The 22,411-nt window shown below is 41.4% G+C and overlaps 1 protein-coding gene across 4 annotated transcripts; it reads left to right on the top strand.

Moving 5' to 3' along the window:
- The first annotated feature begins 136 nt into the window (after window positions 1-136).
- Window positions 137-21,905, top strand: zzz3 (zinc finger, ZZ-type containing 3). 4 transcript variants are annotated; one of them, XM_061045128.1, is made up of 12 exons: window positions 137-266; window positions 5,329-7,234; window positions 10,857-10,995; window positions 12,494-12,641; window positions 12,735-12,847; window positions 14,634-14,705; window positions 15,046-15,147; window positions 15,635-15,730; window positions 16,028-16,177; window positions 18,078-18,212; window positions 19,116-19,216; window positions 20,228-21,905. In XM_061045128.1, the coding sequence occupies exons 2-12, from the start codon at window positions 5,394-5,396 to the stop codon at window positions 20,370-20,372; spliced, it is 3,042 nt and encodes a 1,013-aa protein (XP_060901111.1). In that variant the 5' UTR covers window positions 137-266; window positions 5,329-5,393; the 3' UTR covers window positions 20,373-21,905. The 4 variants fall into 4 exon arrangements, with proteins under 4 accessions (XP_060901111.1, XP_060901110.1, XP_060901112.1 ...); XM_061045127.1 differs by lacking the exon at window positions 137-266 and adding an exon at window positions 769-895; XM_061045129.1 differs by lacking the exon at window positions 137-266 and adding an exon at window positions 1,157-1,210.
- The last annotated feature ends 506 nt before the right edge of the window (window positions 21,906-22,411 follow it).

Raw genomic sequence — 22,411 nt, 5'->3', positions numbered from 1 at the left:
TGTGCTGGGATTTGTAAGTGGTTGCAGGATGGGATAAATCAAATGTGCACCAATAAACCCCACAAACGATAAACGGGGTTACACCGACAATATTTGACAGTCTGCAACCTTGGCAGGGGTAAAACAAAAAAAAACAAAAAAAAAAATGTACTGTATAGTGTTGCATTTTTTGACGAGCGCGGTAGTGTCGGCTCACACACCCCGACTAGTTGACTGGATTGGAAACATGGCTGCGGCCGAGCGTGCAGCAAATTTACGGAAGTGAGGTATGTGTAATTCTTCAGCTACAAAACGCTATTTACGAGCGTTCATCAATCCCAGCGCTTTGTAGCACAGCGACTGACAAAACCCGAGTTTAATAGCCAACCAAAAAAAAAAACGTCTTACGACCGGGCATCATTAGAAGTACACAAACGCGTCGGCAAAGTTATGCGCGGAACAATCAGCTAGCTGGGCTGCAGCCACGGCTAGCCTTTTAAAGTGCTAACTATCCGCCGCTTGCACCGCTCACTAGATAAACCATGTGGCTACGCGTTTGAGAGTTTAAAATGTAATATGACGGAACACAATGTTAGCAGCGATGCCAATTGCGAAAGTTTGGATATTTACAGACTTATTTTCTGCATCGTTTGTTGTGCTAGCTTGTCGTGAAGCTAAAGGGGGGAGTCCGGCTGTTTTCTGCACGATGCGTTAAAACAGGAAAACTAGCGACGCTAACATTTTAGCCCAACTCGGCTAACTAGTCCCTCCAAAGAAAACACACGAAACTGCCTCGCTTTGTAGCGTTCTTACTCAACGTTAGGAAGTGTAATATAATAATATCACGGATGCAACAGTGTACAGTTTTGTTTTCTTTAAGCGTCGATGTTTTATTTACAGACACGAAAAGCTAACGGTAAGTTTTAGTTCTGCTGAGGTTAGCCACAAAAGCTAGGTTCAAGTAACGTTTGCTCGTCAGGGTCCATGAACCGACTTGTGTTGTTGTTGTTGTGTCAGGAGGACGTGTGTGCTTTTGGGAGTTTTTTTTGTAAAATCCTGAACTTTTGAGTTAAACCTGCTGCAAAACTTAAGTGTTTTTAACGTAGCCGGCGTTCACGTGTAGCTGCAGGAGGTTTTTTTTTTCTAGTCTCTTGATTTCAGCAGCATCCCTCCAGATATACCAACTTATGAACCACAATGAACTGTGTTGGGATTTGAGTGATTCTCATCGGTATGTATACCAAAAAAACACACACCGTGGATTTGTCTTGCACATATAGGGCCCATTGGGAAGTGTTGAACTCCAGGTCAGATGCTGAGATTAAGTAGGTGTCATCTTTTCAGAGACCTCGTCTTAGCTGCTCTGCTTGCACCAGCCTTCACATTTAACTTGAGCTGAGTTGTTCGTTTTGCAATCTAAACGTAAACAGGTTTTGGTCCGTAATGCAACATAAACACGTGTTAACCTCACCTCCCATACAAACACGCGCTTCAGTAAAAGTACAGGAAGTGGTTTGATTGAGAAGACAGCCACACATTGGTTGCTGTCTGTGTGGCTGCACTGACATATCCTGGCTTTCTTCTCACTCGCAAAAGTTAATTATTAAACTGCCTCCTGTAAGGGGGAAAGCTGTTAATTTCTAGTCTTGTCAGAAGCGAGACTTGTGGGACTTTCATTGACTTCTGCAGAGTGATGAAGATGTGCTTTTTTTTGGTGTTTGCTGTGGTGCTGAGGTGTTCCTTGCAATGATAAAGTGAGCTTATCTTAGCTTGCATGTTATTCAGCATTCGTTTCATGTAACAACAGATTAAATAGAATAGCCAATTAAATGTGTGCGATTCCTCTTTAAAACAGTAACTGAGCACTTTCCACTCTTATAAAGCCAGCAGCAGTAGCAGCACAAAGGCATCAAGTGCTGATTTGTTGTCCAAAGAATTGGTTCCCAACCTCTTTGGCGTTTGACCCCATAAAGCAAAAACATTGCATCTATTTGACCCCTCATCGGACATTCTGGCCTCAGTGTTGACATGATTTATTGCAAGCTCAACCACAGAGTAGTTATCCAGATCATATCTTTAATTTGAAACATTGATTGGGGCTGTGATAACTTGTGGAAATGTACCGTTTTTAGTCGTAAAGCGTAGTTTTTTGTCAATCTATCCTTTAGCCTTATTGTCTATGCTTGGTGGTTTGTCAAAGGCTGAAGCCAATCCTACCTAGTGTTGGGCTAGAGGTTGGGAACAACCTAGATACAGTAGGTTTCCAGTTAACTCAGGAGTGACAGAGGGACAGAAATAAAAATTCACACTCTCATTCATACCAAGAGCAGTTAAGAGTTGCAGAATAATGTGAACTGCATGGATGTCAACTTTGGGGGGGGGGGAAGCTGGACCACAACATTTTCTAAAACATCATGCTATTTTAGCAATGAGATAGTCATTTTAGGGATACAAAGAAGTGGACTTAAATTTAACTCCTGATGTGCATAAAGAATATACTTTTATTGAGACTATCGTGACTTTAATGTTTCGTTAATTCACCAAACACTTGCTGCCACGTGCAACAACCGAGGAGACCGCCATAGGTTAAGAAGTTTGATGATGGTTGGTCCTCAAATATTAAGTTCTTTGCATGTTCACCTGCCAACAGCTTGGACTGTTTAAAAGAAAGAGATCGAACACACTTCCTATCTTTGACCATTTGCACTCCATTTTACGACGTCAAAGTATCCAGAACTGTCATTTTTTTATTAGATCTATTGAGTTTAATCCTAACTAGGGCTGCCTTATTAAATCATTCCTGGGTACAAAGCTTGTATTCAGATGTTTCCAGCAGGTATCTGTAGGCTTAATTAGATGTTTTATATTGTTTGTTTTTTGAGGCCTTTACAGCCTTCCTAACAATGTCTCAAATAATGGGACATTAGGTAAAGCGATTCAGGTAAAAAAACAACAACTGTAGCCTTGATCAGTTTGAAGCTGTGATTAGTTTTCTTTTTCTGAGGGCATGTCAGATGAGCAGGCTTAATTAGTTTTGTTGATTTGAGGGTGAGGGTGAGTGCTCAGTCTGAATAACCTTCCTCCCTTCTGCCGCCTTTTTTCTTCACTCTTATTTTCTGCTTGGACAAATCACATTAGCTTTCTCAGTTGGGGTCTTGAAAGTTGTGAGTAATGTGTGCATGTGGTAGTGCTTGTTCCAGGTGACTAGTATGTTGTCCCCCTGAAGAAAAATTTGTATTTGTAGCAAGGGCAGCCTCTGGCTTTGTTGTTGATGTGTAAGCAAAGTTTATGACAAGGAAGGGATTGTCCCAAGCAAGGCAACAAGGAGCTTTTAAATCAGTTTTGACAGAGGTTGACCCACAGATTGATGTACTTGCAATTAATGTAAATGAGCATGACCACAATGCTAATTGATGCTATAATCCCCCCCCCCCCCCTACAAGGATATACTTTGACTATGTCTCATCTTCTGCAAAAGGACACCATGTGAGATCATTTCCCCTTGAATGTAACTTTAATGTAACCTTTACGTCTCGTTTTTATTGTGCACTGTTAGATTTATTATTTGGAGCTATGAGCTAGAGGAGACTTCAATGGCAACCCATGTATTTGTGTGGTTTGGTTGGGATTTTTTCCAGGGAAATGGGGATCAAATGTGTGTTTCCTTACCAGGACAGAAATCTCTCTTTATCCCTGCATGTAATCTTAAAATTTCCCCTGACTTAGTTCAACTGCATGCCTACATGCAGACAGAAAACTTGATTACTGTAAACCTCCATGAAGGCTTGATTATGATTGGGTTTACTGGCACAGACCTGCCCACTAAAATGAGTTTTCTAATTGCTAGTATCAGGAAAAAGAAGCATTTTTGTTTGTTTATTGTTTAAGTTTCTTCAAATTTCTGTATTTCCAAAGCAACATTATTCTTAAGGCTTTTCTCGTTAAGTACCCCACTACATAAATCGAGTAATGTTTGCCTTAATAACAACCTGTTCCGACCCCACCTCAGCAGCAAGGAAGTGTGGACAACAGGAACGCAAGGAATACAAAGGAGAAATCCTGCGTGCGTATTATCCCATATGCTCTTTTGTAAAGCGTCTCGAGATAACAGTTGTTATGAATTGGCACTATACAAATAATAATGATTGATTGATTGAACCTGAAATGAGATAAGTTGTTATGAGGAAAATTATAATGGATTGTCTGACCTATATTAAATCGGATGTTACTGCATCTGTGAAATGGATTATTTAGTAAAGAATAAAATATCTTAAGCTGACTATTTATCAGTGCCTGGTCGCATTTAGATAGTGTTTATTTTCCAGTACACACTGTAAGCCAGGATTTCTGTTCAGATGCACAGTAATGTACTTCATCTGCGGGATAGCTCAGGCGACACACAGAGCAATTTTGGGAAGGCTTTGTTGTGCCTTAAATTGTGTCAGGAAGTGAATCGTCATATCCTAAGCCTCTATGGTTGCCCTCACTCTAAGCCTATAAGCCTTGTGTAGGATTCTTGTTGTCAGAGAATTTCATTTTTTGTACATTCTGATAAGTTGCAGCCTGTTGGTGCTCTGGCACACCTGTTATAAAAAGATAAAAAGCCTACAGCATGCAAAGACAATCCTATGTTTGCAGTGTTATCTCTGGTGAATTGGGAGTGGTAGAATCTGACACAGAAATAAGTCAACCAGTAAAGGCATATTTCTTTGTGTGACACATTAAGCTGTAATCTCTACTAGGAGGAAATAAATACGCTTTCACTAAACCATGAACACAAATTGTGTGATGGCTCATTTAAATATATTTGATTTAATTTGGGTTTTATTGCAGGTAGTTTACCATTTTGTAAGTTAAATGCTTTACATCTTAGGGGGCTTTTCTAACTTAAAATGCTTGAAGTCACTTTCTGCAGAGTCACAGGACAAAAAAATATTAAAATTAAGGCAAGATGGAAGATTTGACCTCCTGCATTATATTCTGCCAGTACAAGATCTGCCACTTTTGTAGACCTGGGATGAGACATCTAGTTTTGCCTGTGGACAGAGGGTGTTGCTTAGTTACAATGACAAGGGAAATCAATACCTCTGGTGTGAGCTGAGAAATGATCGGAGCAGTAGTCAGCAAAGGTCTTTTGGTTAACGCTTTGTTTCAAACACCCCGGGGTACCATTCATGCACTAATTTTTTTTAGCTTTGTTGGCCAGTGAAACCAATCATAACATATTGCTGCTGCAGAGGTAATGCCAAAGGTAGTGCTATGATGTAATCATTGAGCTCTAAAGGTTTGCTTTTTTTCTGTGATTATTTCGACTTCATGAAGTGCTTGTTTCTGTCTGTGTGTTTACAGGTGCCCAGATTCTGCTGCAGAGGAGAGAGCACCAGGATGAGGAGACTGTAGGCACCCGCCATAGTATGGCCGCGTCCCGATCCTCGCGTGTCACAAGGTCATCAGTGGGGCTCAATGGATTGGATGAAAACTTTTGTGGTCGAACCCTCAGGAACCGCAGCATTGCCCAGCCGGAGGAGACCTCAGTGTCTCCGCTTCCAAGGGCCCGCTCGCCTAAGAAGAAGCAGGACACCAAGCAGCAGGAGTCTAAGCAGGACGCCAAGCAGGATTCGAAACAGGACGCCAAACAGCAGGAGTCCAAGCAGGAGTCGAAACAGGACACCAAGCAGCAGGAGTCTAAGCAGGACAACAAACAAGAGGTTAGCGAGGAGTCAAAGGAGGAGTCCAAGCAGGACCGCAAGCAGGACCCGAAACCGGACAGCAGGCAGGAGTCGAAACAGAATACCAAACAAGACGTTAAGCAGGAGTCAAAGCAGGACAACAAACAGGACACAAAGCCAGACACTCAGCAGGACGGTGAGCAGCAGGTCTCGTTGCAGGGGAAGTTAACTGATTTGAATGCTTCTTCTGCTGAGGCAGAGCAATGGACCAGCTCAAGGAAGCGTGGCGTGTCTTGTTTAGAAAAAGACATAAGTCCCGAGAACTGTGATAGAGGGAAGGGGGCACGTGATATCTGTACTCAAATCAAAAGGGCCAAGCGGTGCTCCCGCTCTGGAGATTCTCAGGGACATGAGGAGGACCCTGTGCTTCTAAAAACTGAAAGTCCGGTATCTGTCTTAGAGCCCTGCAAGGATAGCAGTTGTGAAGAATTTCCCAGCCAAAACTCTGCAAACACTTCTCCTGTCTCACCTGTCCTCAGGAAAGAGGAGGTTGAGCTGACAGGGGGGCAAGCAGAGGATGGCCATGTGGAGTGTGACGGGGCAGCTCAGCCCCCGAATGCTCACAAGGCCTCAAATGGACTCAAAGACAATAAAGCAGAGGAATCTTGCACACTCACTGAAGAGCCAAGTGCAAATCCCTCCTCTGCCAACAACTGCCTGTCTCTGCTCAATGGCAGTCAGACAGGGGCACCCTCATCCCCTGACCCCACCGTGCCTTGTAGAAACTCTGTCCCTGTGCAGACGGAGGTCCCTTGCTCAGAGGACTTACCTGCCTCATCTGCGCCGAATTTAGAGGCTGTTTCAGAGGAATCTGTCCCTGAGTTGATAGTGGCTGAGGAGGTGGAGGAGGTTGAGGTTGATGTGGTGGGCAACCCGTTGTGTCTTGCCCATGAGGAACAGGTGATGGAGACTGAGAACAATACCAATGGTCGGCCACTAACACCGGTGCAGGAAGCTTCTGCCTCCACATCCTCCAATACCACCAATATGAACAATAGTCCAATCAACAACAACAGCAACTCAGGAGAAACTACACCCCCACTAGCAACAACCCCCTCCCCCACAGAGCCAGAGTGCACCCCCTCAATATCCAGCACACCTCCCTCTTTCACAGAGCTCTATGAACACAGATACACCCTGCGGACTTCACCCAGGAGGGCTGCCAGTGGTGGCAAGGCCTCCTCCTCTAAGCTCAGCTCTCCTCCCAGAGACAATGGTCCCTTGAGGGAAGAGGGGGAGGTTGTGGTTGGACTGGAGGAGGACTGCCCTATGGTTGAGGAACCTGCTCCCTCAGAGTTTATTGGCCCCTCCATTGAGGAGCTAGTCTGTGTGGATCCTGGGGACAGGACAGGTGGTGAGGAGGTTGGGCTTGTGGAGGGCAAAGAGGCTGAAAAAAGCAAGGCGCTGACAAAGAGCCAGGCTGCAGAGGAGGAGGAGGAGGAGGAGGAGGAGGAGGAGGAAGAAGAGGAGGAGCCTGATGTGTATTACTTTGAGTCAGACCACCTGGCACTTAAACACAACAAAGAGTACGTAGGAGCTCCTAGGGGATTCTTCTCTTTGTTAATGCACCTTTTACACATGTTGTTGACTACATTGTGTGATCGCTGGGTTACTTGTTGAGGTGGTTTGGTTTGAGGAGGAACAATATTCTGATGTTTGGTGTGTTTTCTGTTGAAAGTTTTTAGGTTAGTTAGGTTATAATGTTAAATACATTGTCTAACTGAACCCGTTTAATGTTGGTTTTTCAAATGGTTTTGATGATCTGAACAAATTTGGTTTACCATTACACATTGTTGTCACACCTGTGTCTATCATGCGTCACCATTGTTTCCAGTTTTTCAAATTCCGTTAATGTCTTCAGCAATTGTGCTAGAAAATCAAAGGACCAATGGCCAGTTCAAGTGCCAATCTGCCAAAGAATTAAAAAAAAGACACATAAATATTAATAATTTCAATAGCTTTATTTTACTAATCCTCTATGGATATGATTGTAGTAATCGTTGTGCCGCCTAGCTCAGGTTGAATGTAAAATATTGCAAACATGAACTGAATTCCATAGAAACGTTTTTTTTTTGTGTCTTTAGACATACAGTTTCTATGTGAAACTACTTATTTCAGCTATTGGACAGGTTTAAATCCTTTGTCAGGTTGATTTGGTGAGGAGTTGTATGGATGCCAAAGGAATCTATACTAAAAACCAAGCTGAGCACAAGCTAGCTGAGCTAAAGTGAACAGCGGTGCAGCTACCAGCTCCTACCAATGTAGAATTTATGCAAAAGGGAAAGTCAGCAAACACTTTCTGTTTTAGGCTAAAATGGATCAGCCCAAACCAACCATGAAAAATGGTTTGGGCCAATACATTGTGGCATCCAAACGGTTCCTTGAGCCGATGCTCTGATACCTGATCCCATGTTTATTGACCTATCAAAGGCATTTCCTCTCCTCTGCCAACAGAAAAGCAGCAGATTTGTTTCATATGGGATAGCAAGGACAATAACTGAAGAAAAAAAGAAACATAAACCTGTTTATTAGTAGGACAAAGTCATTTTAAACTTACAATAGAGCATTGTACAAGGTAAGAGAGACGGGTTATTGTTGCATTTTTTTTACCAGGATACATTTGCATTTAAACTGCAAAAGATATGTAATGAAATGTGATCCAGGAAACCTTGATAAAGGGGTTGAGTCCTTCAATCAGAATGTCTGTTTATGGTCTTTGTGTTTAGAACTGTTCACATGCGATCCAATCAGTCAAAGATTGACTATTTTAAATTTTTGACTATGCTGATCATATCGGCTTGATCAGTAGTTCTTTATTATCTTCTTGTGACTGCTCTTCACAGGTTGAATAAGTTTATTGGCCATTTTCAATTTCACAGACCTTCAAGTTTAAATTACTGTTTGAAGCGGTAGTTCAGGTAATACGCTTAAACCAGAAAAGAGTCAGAAAATAGATATCAAACATTTCACTGAACAATATATTTCTCCTCACTTTTCCTGATTACCCTGCCACAGCTTCTCAAATGTATCTTTTCACCCTGTTATTTTTTGACAGGGAAAAAGAACTAGAACTAACTGACTACGCTCAAGAAGCTTCTTGTATATAAACATAGTTTGTTTTGTGCTTACAAAAACCTACGAAAGGTAACATCCAATTTGCACTCGAGCGTTTCTGGCTTTTGCACCACTAACACATTGTAAGAAAGTTTAATTAACACAGTTATTTTAAGGGAATATCAGTGAGCACCTAATCAAGCTGCCATCTTATTGTTCAGGTTTGACACGTTCCCACATGTCATTTGCACCTTAAATCTGGTTCTGCGAATGTGTGAATCAGCTGTCAATTCCCAGATTTTCAGGCCTTGTGGAGATTGGATGTTCGCTCTTTTCTCAGTAGGATGAGTTGTTTTAGAGGGAAATGATTTCTGTGTCTGGCCTTGTTCCTTCTGTCGTTGTCACTTGTCACGCAAGCTAGGATGTTTATGTCAGCGGACAGGTCTCATGCTGTGCTCAGTCAGGCACTGCTAACTGATCAGTGGCAAGCCAGATGATTCATGATGCATCTTCAAATGGTGATGGCAAGCTTGGATTGGGAAGAGAAGCTGTCTTAAGGTTATGTCCCTTTGTCTTTGGCACCTGTATTGGTTGATGTTTCAGATCTGGAGAGTGGGCTCCTAGTGTAATTCGATAAAGTTTCTCTTACATGCCAAGTTTTAAGTTGTGCTGAATAAGCAACATTTTTGAGGTCTTGAATCAATACATTGTGGAGTTGCTTTTTAGCAAGAATGACTAGGCATTTTAGGGTTGCTGAATATGGAAAAATGACAGTGGCATGATTAATGGTATGAGTGCAGAAAATCTTGTATTCTTATAATACAGCTTTGCCTATTTAGACACAGCTTTCTGCACACACATTATGCAAAAATTGCAAAAGCATCCGCCTATCCTCGATTATCAGTCATTAATGTTGTATTGTTCTGGCAAGCTTTCATTTTGGCACCAGGGTTTGCCAGTGGACCTTGGGCCCAGTAGGTGGCAACGAAACCCTGTCCCTGGACGCATGGGGAAAGTTCAGAGTGCTAGAATCAGTCCTCCTCATTTCCCTGAAACAGATTAATGCAAAGATCACCTGTTCATCTGGGGAAGTCTGCATGAATGTTGCTTTCTGATGCTGACTTTCTACACTTGAATCAGACCAATTCTTTGGTGCAGGAAATCTGCAGGAGCATGTTTGGTACCGCTGCTGCAAAGACAGATTTAGTTTGCACGAAAGCACAACACTCACTTGTGCTTTACAAGGTCAGCAAAGCTGCATGTAGTGCAGAACTGTAGCTAATGAAGAGATGTGGGGTTAAACACAGTAGACACATTTTGAATGTTGTTGCTTGAAGGATTTTTAAAGCTCCGGCAGCTGTTGAATAAATTGTGTCCTGTGCATTGATTTTCATTCATGTCCCGTTAGAACAGATTGATCCACTCTGCTTCACTGAGCACCTGCATTAGGTTATGGCCACGTAGAATGCTGTCACGTTCGTGTCGATTCCTCTAGCTCTGCTCACACTGTAAGGCCTCTGAGTCAGTGCCACACTTAGTCACCGACAGCTCAGTTTGCAGTTCTTCTCTTGCCCCAGAGGGTACGAGTGGAAAGGTCAAGCTTCTGCAATGCAAGAGGCTCCTCAAGCACTGCATCAAGCACTGTTTGTCATGCTAAAGGTTTTCATATTACTTAGAAATCTGAGTGATTTACACAGTCACAGTGCAGAACATCTTAGTGCATAAATTGTATATCCTCTACCAATATGATTTTTTACTTACCTCCAGCACGTCTTGTATTTCACTTTAAAAAGACAACTAGATGTGTTTTATAATTGCGTAAGCAGCTGCTCTGAGACGCAAAATTCCCAGTCAATGTCAAGAATCTGAACACACACAACAACGTGTAAGCACTGTATTTGTAAAATAGGTGGAAAATTCAGTAAAATGGTTTATGTCTTGTATAAGTGTTTAGGCTCTGAACACTGCTTGAAAAATCCATGGTCTGGGGTCTAAAAGTTTGATGCACTGCAGCATTGCATGTGTCAGGTTAAATAATGTAAGCAGCAGTCCCTTCCTCCTACTGTTGGCTAACCTCTCTTCCCTCCATGTCAGTTATCAGAGGCTGCTGCAGACTATCGGAGTTCTCGAGGCCCAGCGTACACAGGCCATCCTGGACCTGGAGACGCTGGCGCGTCAGCAGAGAGAGGCACTTGCTGATCCCATCAGCTTTGTAGAGCAGCTACAGAAACAGGTAACAAATGTACAGACCTGCGTGCTTGTGTTATTTATTTATCTATGTTGTAATCCCCTCCCCCTACTTATACTGCACTGTATTAGATGGTTCTGATGTATAGGGGTTATAATTTATGTTTTTGCATGTGTTCACCACACAGCTTTATTCATGAGTTCTAAAAAGGTACCAGAACACTGCATGTCTCTAAACAAACACCAACCTTTCTCTGAGAAATGGCACTCAATATCATGTTGTTGGTTTTTCGCCTGAGGAATACCCTGCTGGGTGCAACGTTGATAGAATAAATATTCTGTACCTTTATAAAACAGTGTGCAGACTTTTCCGCTGTCTGACTCAAGTTTGGTTCTGCACCCTTTCACAACTGGGCCAAGATATGCACACATCATTCTTCCAAACTGACATATTTGAGATATTTTGAACAGTTAATTTACTAATATATAAAGGTATTTAGTAGATGGATCACTACAGTGGTTCACTACATCCAAATCAACAGGGTTCATTTAGTTGAGTATTAAGATGTGGGTACTTTGGTTTTTCCCCCAGGAAATATTGAGCATCCAACACATCATTTCAAGCATTCTGGTGAATATTTATGCTAAAATTTGTTGTGGAAATTCAATGATATAAAAGTTAAAAAATGTTTTACTAAAAGTAAGTTGCAAGTTTTAATCAGTTATTTTCCACATGGTCATTTTGAAACTGAGTAATTTAATGAACGACCCCAAACCAAAAAATAGTTGTGATATGGTGTAAAATGTAAATGAGTGTGAGTATTTGCAAAACATTGAAACCCCATGTTTGACTGCACATAACACAAAGAGAACATGTCAAAAGTTTAAACAGAGAAACGCTATTGGTTTTGGAAAAATATATATTTATATATATAACTTTAATATAATGTAGATAACGTGTAACAGAAAACTCATGAGATAATAGACTAATAAGGGATTTTACTTTAAATTACTTGAATTGAAGTTGATTCACTGTTCTAGTCGGGCTGTAAACAGTGGTAATTGTTCTGCACATGCTTTAAGGTCCTGTATAACAATGTTCTGGATACACTGGAGGCCCCAAAAAAACTGCCTGTCGCTCATAGAGGCGATATCTTTGTCAAGGAAAGCGAATCGATTCTGAGAATATAATGTTATCAAAACATAAGCATGCCCTACAAAATTGGAAAATATCCAAAAAGCTGTTCCTTTTTCTATGCATTGTTCAACTCTACTCGAGTAAGCTTGCTTAAAACTGTTCTTAATCTGTTTTTGGAGGGGCACCACAGCTATCTGCAGTGTTGGAAGAATAAAGAATTTCTGATTTTGATTCTGAAAAAGTACCAGAGTTAGTATGAAGCCAGTACAGTTGAGTAGAGTTATAATAGACTGAATGTAAGAGCTGCATTTGTCTCATTGTGCCTGTTGATGTCTTACAAGATGTGACACATCTAACCTTGTGAATTCCTTAAATTAATTTTAAAAGTGTTTCTTTTGTCCCTCAGGTGAGTTTGGGCTTGCCGTGTCCTCAGCGAGTCGTCCAGCTCCCTGACGTTGCGTGGGAGCAGTACACGTCAGGCCTCGGTGACTTTGAGAGAGAGTTCTGTGACAAGAAACGCAAAACTAGGCGGCTACAGCTGATCTTTGACCAAGGTATGTATAATCTCAATGCATGAACATGGGTTTGCTAATATTATTACTGAACGATCACTGAAATTACAAATTCTGTTTATTGCCTCCCGTCAGGTTTGCCTGATCGACCAAAAAGTCCTGTTGAAGCCAAGAAGGAAGGCGAGTCTTCCACCATGTACACCTCTCTGCCCATGAGTGATGCACCAGAGAACAGCAGGCAATCACAGGTACAGTGCTGCCTCCTTACTAAATAATCTGTAAACACACACAACTGCTGCTGCTGTCATTACAGCTGTGATTGTCTCTGGGTATGCGAATTGTTGACTTATATTGTATTCATGTGACATTCAGTTGTTGGGGCTTTATTGGAACAACCGTTTTCCTCTGGCTTTACCTAAACTCAGAAACTGAACACTGCACTGTTCACTTATATGATCGTTTTTGATACAGATATGAATAGGGCTGGGCTATGTGGCTAAAAAATGTTCATGATACAATTTTTTTATATCGAGTCGATATCAATAACTATCACGATAGATGTCAAATCATTTTTTCTTACGAATATAGAGTGAAAGTTGAAGAAACCAGTTGGTTAATTGTGGTTTAATTATTCTTTGTTGTCGGAACACGACAAACTATACTTCAACAGTGGAACATTTCAGTATCATAAGCTCAGTGCACGGTGCTGGAAAACGCTGATATGACGGTTTGTTGCTGGGGAGTAACAACAGGCCCGGTGCTTACTGAGGATTCACTGACACTCATTTGGGACGTCTGGTCATTTCTTTCCTTTGGTTTGTTCTAACGGGTCGTATTGTTTCAAGTGGTGGAAAAGTTTTGTGGCTTTGACTGTTTTAGCTGCACATCTCTTCATCACAGTTTACAGAGCACGTTTCTCTGTTTTTTGTTGGAATGTTAATATCTCAAATATCTCCAAACTCCTGAAGTGCAGTGTCCTTTCTTGTTGACGATGTATCCTCCCTGCTTTGAGATGTTTGGCCCGGCATTGCGCTCTCTCATTTAGGCCTCGTTTCGATTCCCCTCCAAACGTCTGTAAACTGGCCTACCCGTATCCCTGCGACATGATTGGCTGTTTTCTTTCCCAGTGTTTGGGTGGTGTAATTACAGGTTCAATTGTATCAAACATTTATTGAACATCTGTCATATTTATATTGAGAAAAGTTATATCGCCAGTAATTATCGTTATTGTTGTATCGCCCAGAATTAAATTAAAGAATGTGACGAACTGTTTCAAATAGCGGTTAAACAGGCCACACGCATTAAGCTTTTGGACAGCGTTTAGCCGTGTCGGATCAATTTACAGCTTTCTCATTGTTTTCTTACCGTTAGACGAGTCAAACAGTCTGAATTTAAATTTCCATCTATTCGACAGACAAATTGGTTCTTAGGAAAACCCCTTATTATCTCCCAGCGTATCATTAGAGCAGAACCTTACACATACATTGTCCTAACTATTGCCTCTAATTGGCAGGTTACATTGCCTTGAATTGACATTGCCACCCCCCCCCCCCCCCCTTTTTGATGCTTTGCAGAGTTAGGCATGCAGGTGGTATCTATGGAAACGTGAGGAGCCTGCCTCTCGTCTATCTCTGATTATGGTTTATTTCTGTTTATGTGTTTGTCGTCTCCCTTTCCCTTCAATTTTAATTGATTGTTGGGATTAGACGGCACCAAGCATTTAGCACCAAGCAAACAACTGCTTGATCATTCCTGTTGCTCACCCTGTTTATTTTGTGAAGACACATTTGCATTCTCACAGATAACACTCCCTGAATTCTAATAGGAGCATGTTTGTCAGTCAAGAGTGTTTTTTTCCCTCTTCTTCTGGGTCTTCCCATGACACATCTCCAGTCACATCTTTGCCCGTCAATCTGACAGATTTACTGTGCCAGGCAGTTCATATGCACAGATCTCTTCAAATGGTTGCGTGCCTATTATTTTTGTTCTGTGCAACTCTTTTAACATGGCTGTCACTCTTGTTTTTCCTGACAGATGATCAGGGGGAGGATTTGTCACCCAAACAAGTCTGACACATTTAACCAGCTGTGGACTGTGGAGGAACAGGTAGGCTATGAGTGTGTAAGATCTCACACTCTGTTTTACAGAGAGTGCGCCATTCACCAACGTAACTCTAAGCAGTGGTGTACATTAAAGACGGATGATGTTGCCTTTTAGAGTATTTCTCTTTTCAACGAAATGTCTTAAATATACAGGATTCTGACTGTGAATTTTTGAAAGAGGACTTGATTTATACATTTTTCTGTGAGCAGCTAAAATGTGTAATTTGTGCTACCCAACTGTTTCATCGACTGTTTTTGAATATTATTATGTATGGATCGTACCATTGTAGCAAACTGCCATTAATCTCGCTCTTTTCATTTTTTTAAAATGTTGTTTTTAATAGAAAAAACTGGAGCAGCTTCTTGTTAAGTTTCCTCCTGAAGAAGTGGAGTCCAGAAGATGGCAAAAGATCGCAGATGAGCTGGGCAATCGGACAGCAAAACAGGTGAGAGGGAGTTAACTGAAGAGGTGTTCGCTTGTCTGAGCTACACCTTTTCCTGCTAAATTCAGAACATTTAGTCTATTAGCGTAATTGAAAATGATCCAAACATCAAATACATTTTGTAATTCGGCTTGAAGAAAGAATTCGCTTAAATGAAAAAAAATCTGACTTTACTCAAATTCAATGTTGCCAGCTCTACTGCATATTACAGTTTGTCTTTGAACTGGTTGTACCGCTGTCTTCTGTGTTTCTATTCGCATCTCCTGACATTGATGAATCTGTGTCCTCACTATGGAAACAGGCTGTTAAATTGCGAGAACGTAGTACGAGCACTTAGCAGAGCTGAAAGGCAAAGTCTGACTGGTGTGATAACTGCGCCCCCTTTAAGTACCTGGATCCTGGATACATTTGCATGACCTCAATTACTTCAAGCATCTGTTCCTCTGTTGGAAATCATTAACGCAGACATTTTCCTGTTAAAACATTCCAGGTTGCCAGTAGGGTTCAGAAGTACTTCATCAAACTGACTAAAGCTGGTATCCCTGTGCCTGGAAGAACACCCAACCTGTGCATGTACACTAAAAAGGTATTTAACAAACCCTTTAATGATACTGAGTCACTGATGTTATTTAAACCAATGCCTCTATTCATTAATGCGTATCAATATCAGTAAGTAATAAGTGGTCATTTCTGTAATTATCTTGTATTCTGCCTGTACATTGAATGCATTTGTTGTGATATTTTAAAGGTCGTTCACTGAACATCTCATAAAATATGATACGCCATAACGTAACATATTTAAACGTCTCGCTTAGGTTCTGTTAACGTAGGCTTCACAGACATAGACCTCCGCAGTAGTCCTAATGTTCTTGTTTTACCTCAGGCATCCAGCAAGAGGCAGCATCACCTCAATAAGCACCTGTACCGGCCGTCTACCTTCCTGACCTCCTATGAGCCTCCGGTCTATATGGACGACGACGATGAACGCGCGGCGTATTTCAGCAGCATGCAGGACCCCTCTGCAGATGACTCGGTCAGTCCTCTGATACATCACAGAACCCTGCATTCTCTTCATTTATTACTTCAAGATTTATTTTGGGGCTTTCTATGCCTTTGTTATAGAGACAGTAAAGTGGATAGAATTTGAGGGGAGTGTAGGGAATGACATGCTGGAAAGGAGCCGCACAGGTTGGATTCAAACCCGGGCTCGCCCACTTTGAGGACTATAGCCTCTGTACACGGGGTACAAGAACTAACCACTTGCCTACCAGTGGGCGGCTCTCTCTTCAATTTCTTGCATGCTTCTTTTAGCACACATCTAACTCCTGTTTCTTTGTCCTGGTGAGTTACTGAAGAAGGGATCCTATTTCACTGACTTAAATGTCACTGATCACAGAGGAGACCGTGGTCCTGGTTTGCTTCATTAGGATAATCGAAAGTTCACATTTACTTTTTGTCACCATCCACAGTCATACCTCATCTCCTAATGTAAGCAGTGACCTGTAAGATAAAGACAGGGACAACCTTCATGTTTTGTGCCATTAAGAGCGTGTTTAACACCTGGTGAATCTTTTTAATTCAGATTCAGATCAGGTTAAGTAAGCCACTGCATCTTTCGCATGACATGCTGCCTCCTTCCCTCTTCACGCCATTTAAACATTTCTGGATGAAATAAGTCCCTTGAACATGCACATCTGTACCATGTGTCTTTCTTTCTATTTTTCAGTACAATCACAGTCACTAAATCAGCGCATAATGCCAGGCCAGCCTCACCCTTTTATTTGAATTACCCTGTTCCTTGTGCTCGCCATTATCCAAGAGCTGACATTTTATTTTTTCCCTTTGATGGCCATAACCTTTAAATGTAACCAGGTCGCCATGCCCTGCTGAGAACACAGGCTGCTGGCTCCACCAGAGCGTTAATAAAAAACCCTGACACCACCGATATGAAGAAAAGTCACAAAGGTGTTGCCAGCATGGGCCACGATCATTTCACACTTCACCAGTCCCTTACTCTGGGACCATGTTGAGGAGAAGGAACACAAGTTCACTGAGGGCAAACGTGGAGGTTGGCCAAGACATCACGTCATTCAAAACTGTCCCTTCCAGGTTAAGAAATATTAGTGATGAGCTTTGTGATTTTCCGTCATACCTGTAACATTTAAAGATATACAGTTAACACAGTTGTCCAATTTATCTGAAGTTGTTATATAATGGGCTTTGTTGCTATGATAAACCAAACCAACTTTATGGCAACATCTCACTGCTCGACTGTTCAGGCTTTTTTTAGACTCGCAAGTATCACCGACATAAACTCAACACATTTTCTGACCAGTTTTGATTATTTATAACATGACACAAATCTTTCAATCAGAGCGTCTCTGTCTCTACTAAATACATTTTAAGACAAAGCGTTGGCTCCCCAGCCTCAAAGTAAAGAAAGACATGCTAAACTGGTCTTTTAAGGACTCTGATAGAAGAAAGATTTTTATTTTTTGCATGTTTGCTCTTTGTAGATTGAAATCTGAAACACCTGAACTCTTTACCACTCCCAAGTTTCACACTGTAGAAATCAAGACTTGTTGTGTTAACCCAAAAAAAAAACATTAGCTATAATTTTAACTGGATGTGCATGATGTAATGGTTTTCAGCCTGGACGTTCTTCTAAATAAAATTCAGCTTACTGACATAAAGGGTTCTGTATGAAGAATAACTGAAGAAAAGCATGATTGTTGTTTTTGTATATTTTTCATTTGGTCAGATAAAATTAGGTTGATAAATATAGGCAGCAAACGTCAAGGGAATATCATTTTCCGGTGATGTTCATGGAGTCATGATGAGATGTTTTGTCTGAGCATGTCCTTATGCCGGTCAGTCATCTCCCCTCTGTCTTTTTCTTAATGTTTCCATTTGTGTTTTTTGTCCTTTCCCAGGACGAGGAGGGGATTCCTCTGGAGTTGAGAAATTTGCCGGAGTACAAAGAACTATTAGAGCTGAAGCGACTAAAAAAACAGACCCTGCAGGAGATCCACGAGGACAAGGCCAGTGTGCGGCATGTAGGCTACAAGGTGAAGACTTGACCCACTTCATTAAAGGAAGAATGTGCAACTTTTTTGATCCAGTAGATGTCGCCCTTGAGCATTAAACCAAAACAAACTGCTGTTTTGGGCTACACCTCCACTCGAGTTGCATGAAGGAATTATAAATTAGAACGCATCATTATTAAGCACCATAAAGTGCAATGGCTCAAGCTGCAATTGCCTGTGGCTTGCATTGTTGTGTTAGCAGGCTAATGTTAGCACACTCTGTTAACTCATAGCTTCATATTGAGCATACATTGGCACCGAATGACCGTGATCTAAAGACACTTACGTGACATCTCAATAAGTAGTGAGTAGACTATGTTATACCTCTTTCCTCTAGTCCTTGACTAAAACAGCTTTATACACAAGGCCGTCCCGTCCATGTAAACATGATGTAAACGCAGCACTGACAACAACACAGCTGGTGAGACTCACGCTTCAAACTCTTTGTAGACAGTCATGACTCAGAGAGACAATTACAGAGGATATACTGGATTTCTGCTGTATTTATATGTAAAATATAGCACATTCTTCCTTTAAAACTATGCTTCTAAATGTAACACTTTTAGAGTAATATCATCCCAGGCGGAGTGATGAAACAGCAGGGTGATCAACACGGACAAAGTTCTTCTCGTAACTGTGTGCTGTACGCAAATTCTGTCTATCCGGTTAAATAAAGCTTGAAGCAAACTAACAGCATAAAGATGAATTGAACATGGAGACACTTTGTGTTTCTTATAAAACATTTTAATGATATAATCTAAAGAAATCAATGTTTGCTGATGAGAGTTCTTCATCTACTCATCAAAGAGTTTCTACCAACATTGTATAGTTAAATAGTGATCAGTAACTGTGTTCTGAAGACATGCTGTCTGTTGTTTTGTGCAGTGTGACGTCTGTGGCATGGATCCCATCCAGGGAGTGCGGTGGCACTGTCAGGATTGTCCGCAAGACAACTCGGTCGATTTTTGCTCCAACTGCTCGGACTGGTGAGTTCCCTTATCTCTGTCGTCAGAGTCAAAATGTTAAAAAAACAACAACTTTGGATGATGTTTACCAGAAGACATTTATCAATACAACCACAGGAGTTTTTTTGAATGTGGAAATGGAAATAAGATATCTTTTGGTATTATGGTATATATGTTCATGTGATGACACGACTGCTTTAAGACACTTAGGGGACTTTTGGGGAAATAGAGTAATTAACTTTTATCTGCCCAGTAATACAAAGATCATATGTAGGCACGCATACAGTGCTATCTTGTGGTAATAACTACAAACAATATTTAATAGATTTTCCTGAAAACGTATTCATTATTACGGTATTATTTCCCGATTAAGTGGCCCAGATCATTATCAGAATCCTTTGAATACGTTGAATGTATTGAAAGCGTCCAGACTGATTCTTGTGTTACCTTCCTTTTGATTAAATATGTATCTGGAACATTGACACATCTAGATTTGTTGAATGTGATCTAAACACTGAAGGTCTTTTGTTAAATTATGTGAAGTTCAGCTGTGACAGCTAGTATGACCAACTGCCACTGACATTTATCATTGTAACAGGAAAGCAGCGCTTCACACAGGCTGCAAATTATAACCTGAATATTTAGTTTGCTGCTGCTTGCTATAAAGACAAAAAAAAAGATATCTCAGATGTTTTATGAAACAGAGGTTTAGCTCATGTTTTAATTCTGTCACCTTCAGGAAACTCATGAGAGTTTGTCAAACTCAAATCTTTTTTCCACACACACTCATTTTTATTATTTACATAGAGACCACCTGCTGTGGTAAATGAGTTTACAACAAAGGCAGGCAGAGGTGGATTAAATGTAGAGTAAGGCTAGGGTTTTTATGCAGTACTGATCAGTTTGGATCCTCATTGAAGTTTTAATGTTCTGATGATGTAAAAGTGTTTCTTTGCTCTTTTTTCTCGGGCATTAATGACTTCATTTTGTGTTACTGCAGTATGGACTTACATTTCCCTACTCTTCTTCCAGCTTGTTCAAGACGGAGACCCACAAGCCGAACCATCATTTAGAACCGGTGCACCAGCCTGACACCTTTCTAGACAGAGACTACTGCCTGCCGCAGAGCACAGGCTACAACTACCTGGACCCTAACTACTTTCCAGCCAACAGATGACAGAGTCGCAGACGCCTCTAGCTCCAGGCTCTCTCCACATATCCCACAGGCCACTCTGTGCATGGCTCCATCCTCCAAGTCCAAGATAACCGCTTAACCCGCCGCCAGGCAGGAAGGGCCAGCAGGCAGGCAGACAGCCAGGGGGCCTCGGAGCAGACCACAGTGCTGCTGGTGGGAGGGGCTGTTATATTGGCCTCCCTGACTCAAGCAAAGGGCGGGGCCATGTTGGTTCCTCAGAACAAGGGGGGCCTTGCTCCACCTCAGCCAGGTCAATAAATGGATCTGTGATTGGAAATGATACACTATTTTAAAAAAAACAAACAAACTAAACAGAAGGCACACCGACATTCCCGAGTTCTGTGACCCCACCAGGGCTCTCCCTCCCCTTCCTCCTCATCCCCCTAGTGACCTCCCTGTGCTGCTTCAAACTGGAGACCTAACAGCCAGTCTGGTGAAGCGCCACCTAACAGAGATGTGTGGTCATACTGGACTGTGAAGTCATCAACTGAGATACACATAGGTGGTTCGTGTGTGTGTGTGTGTGTGTGTGTGTGTGTGTGTGGTCTCCGTGATATGCAAGAGTGAAAAATGTTCTAGCTAGGTATCCGTAGATTGAGTATTTATGCGTCACAGCTTCCTCAGCAGAAGTTGTGACTAATGCGGGGAAGTTTGGCGGCGTGGGGACTTGACATGGAGGTCGGTTTTGGTTTTGGGGCTGCAGACTGTAGGAAGTCCTGCTGACCCGTATGACGTTCTGCAGTCCTATATGTGTTAAACGGATAGCGCGCCATGTTTCAGCATGGAGCCAACCCAACCACTGTCACACATCGCTGCTCTCTAACACCTCACCTTTCACACACCTTCATCTGTGTTTCCTTTTCCCTTTGCTCTCTCCACTAAAACATGTCTAACAAAAAGCACTACAGCACGGAGAGCAAATGTTTTTGAAGGCAGACTACGAGGCGAATGGGAACGTACGGGGGGGAAAAGTACATGACTGTTTTTTTGTTTTTGTTTTTTTTTCCTCCCCCTGATGTGTGCCGTTGTTGATCATGTTGAGTGTAAAAGTATATGGTGAAAAGTAGCCAGCGCTAGTTGCTGTGTGCCATTTTTAAAAGATAATTTTTTTTTTTTCCCCCAGGCGGGTAGACATCAACCTTTGAACGTGGCCACGACCCCTCCTCGACCCACATATCCCGCCAGCAAGTCGTCATGCCTCTAGATCTTTAATTTTGCAGTTCACTTTAAAAAGGTCCCATTTAAAAGATTGTATTTTTATTAATCTATTTAAAAAAAAAAAAAAGAATTGAGGTAGAGGTTGGTGCCTCCACAGTGGAACAACCCAAACAATTTTATACACATAGATTTTGTTGTGCTTGAGTAGACACCATTTTGTATGGTTTTCGTCTCCTTCCCTCACCCCCCTTGCCCTGCTTCAATATCTGTGTATAAGTCTGTTCTTATGTAAAAAAAATAATAATGTAAAAAAAAAATGCTAGAGGAGAACCATGGAAATAAAAGTATGTGAAAATAGTGTTTCTACACCTGTGGTTCCTGTAGTATTATTCAGGATGAACAAGTGAGATAAGTATCTTGCTTAACAATTTACAGCTGAAACATTCAAAAGATTACGCCATGATTTGACTTGTCTGGATCACAAACATTAGATGGACTCTTGTGTAATGATTGTGCGTCTCTATTTCTTTCCACACAAAAGACATTTGAATCATTATTACAAGTGGAAGTAGATAAACACCTAGCAGCTGTGGGTAAACACATTCTGCACACCAGAATCTCACTGCTGACTGATCAGAGTTTTAATCTTCAATTGTTTTTTTCATGTAGAATATTTAAGATTCATGCACTAGATCTTCATCTGATTGTTTTACTTTAAATGTTAACTATATGTGCAAACTCGGAGAGACGAGTCTGATGCACCACGTTCATTGCCAAATCCAAAGAAGCTCATTTGACACGATGATATGAAACCCAAAAGCAACATACAGAAGTTTACTTCTTGACATTTTCATTTGACATTT

Source organism: Labrus mixtus, chromosome 8 (assembly GCF_963584025.1).
Source record: "Labrus mixtus chromosome 8, fLabMix1.1, whole genome shotgun sequence".
Taxonomy (NCBI): domain Eukaryota; kingdom Metazoa; phylum Chordata; class Actinopteri; order Labriformes; family Labridae; genus Labrus; species Labrus mixtus.
This window is presented reverse-complemented; position numbering and strand designations above follow the sequence as displayed.

Coding starts and splice junctions, on each gene's coding strand:
- zzz3 (XM_061045126.1), top strand. CDS start 3,949: ATGTTTGCCTTAATAACAACCTGTTCCGACCCCACCTCAGCAGCAAGG. Junction 12,642..12,734: donor ACAGCTGATCTTTGACCAAG/GTATGTATAATC, acceptor GCCTCCCGTCAG/GTTTGCCTGATCGACCAAAA. Junction 15,148..15,634: donor GCAATCGGACAGCAAAACAG/GTGAGAGGGAGT, acceptor AAAACATTCCAG/GTTGCCAGTAGGGTTCAGAA.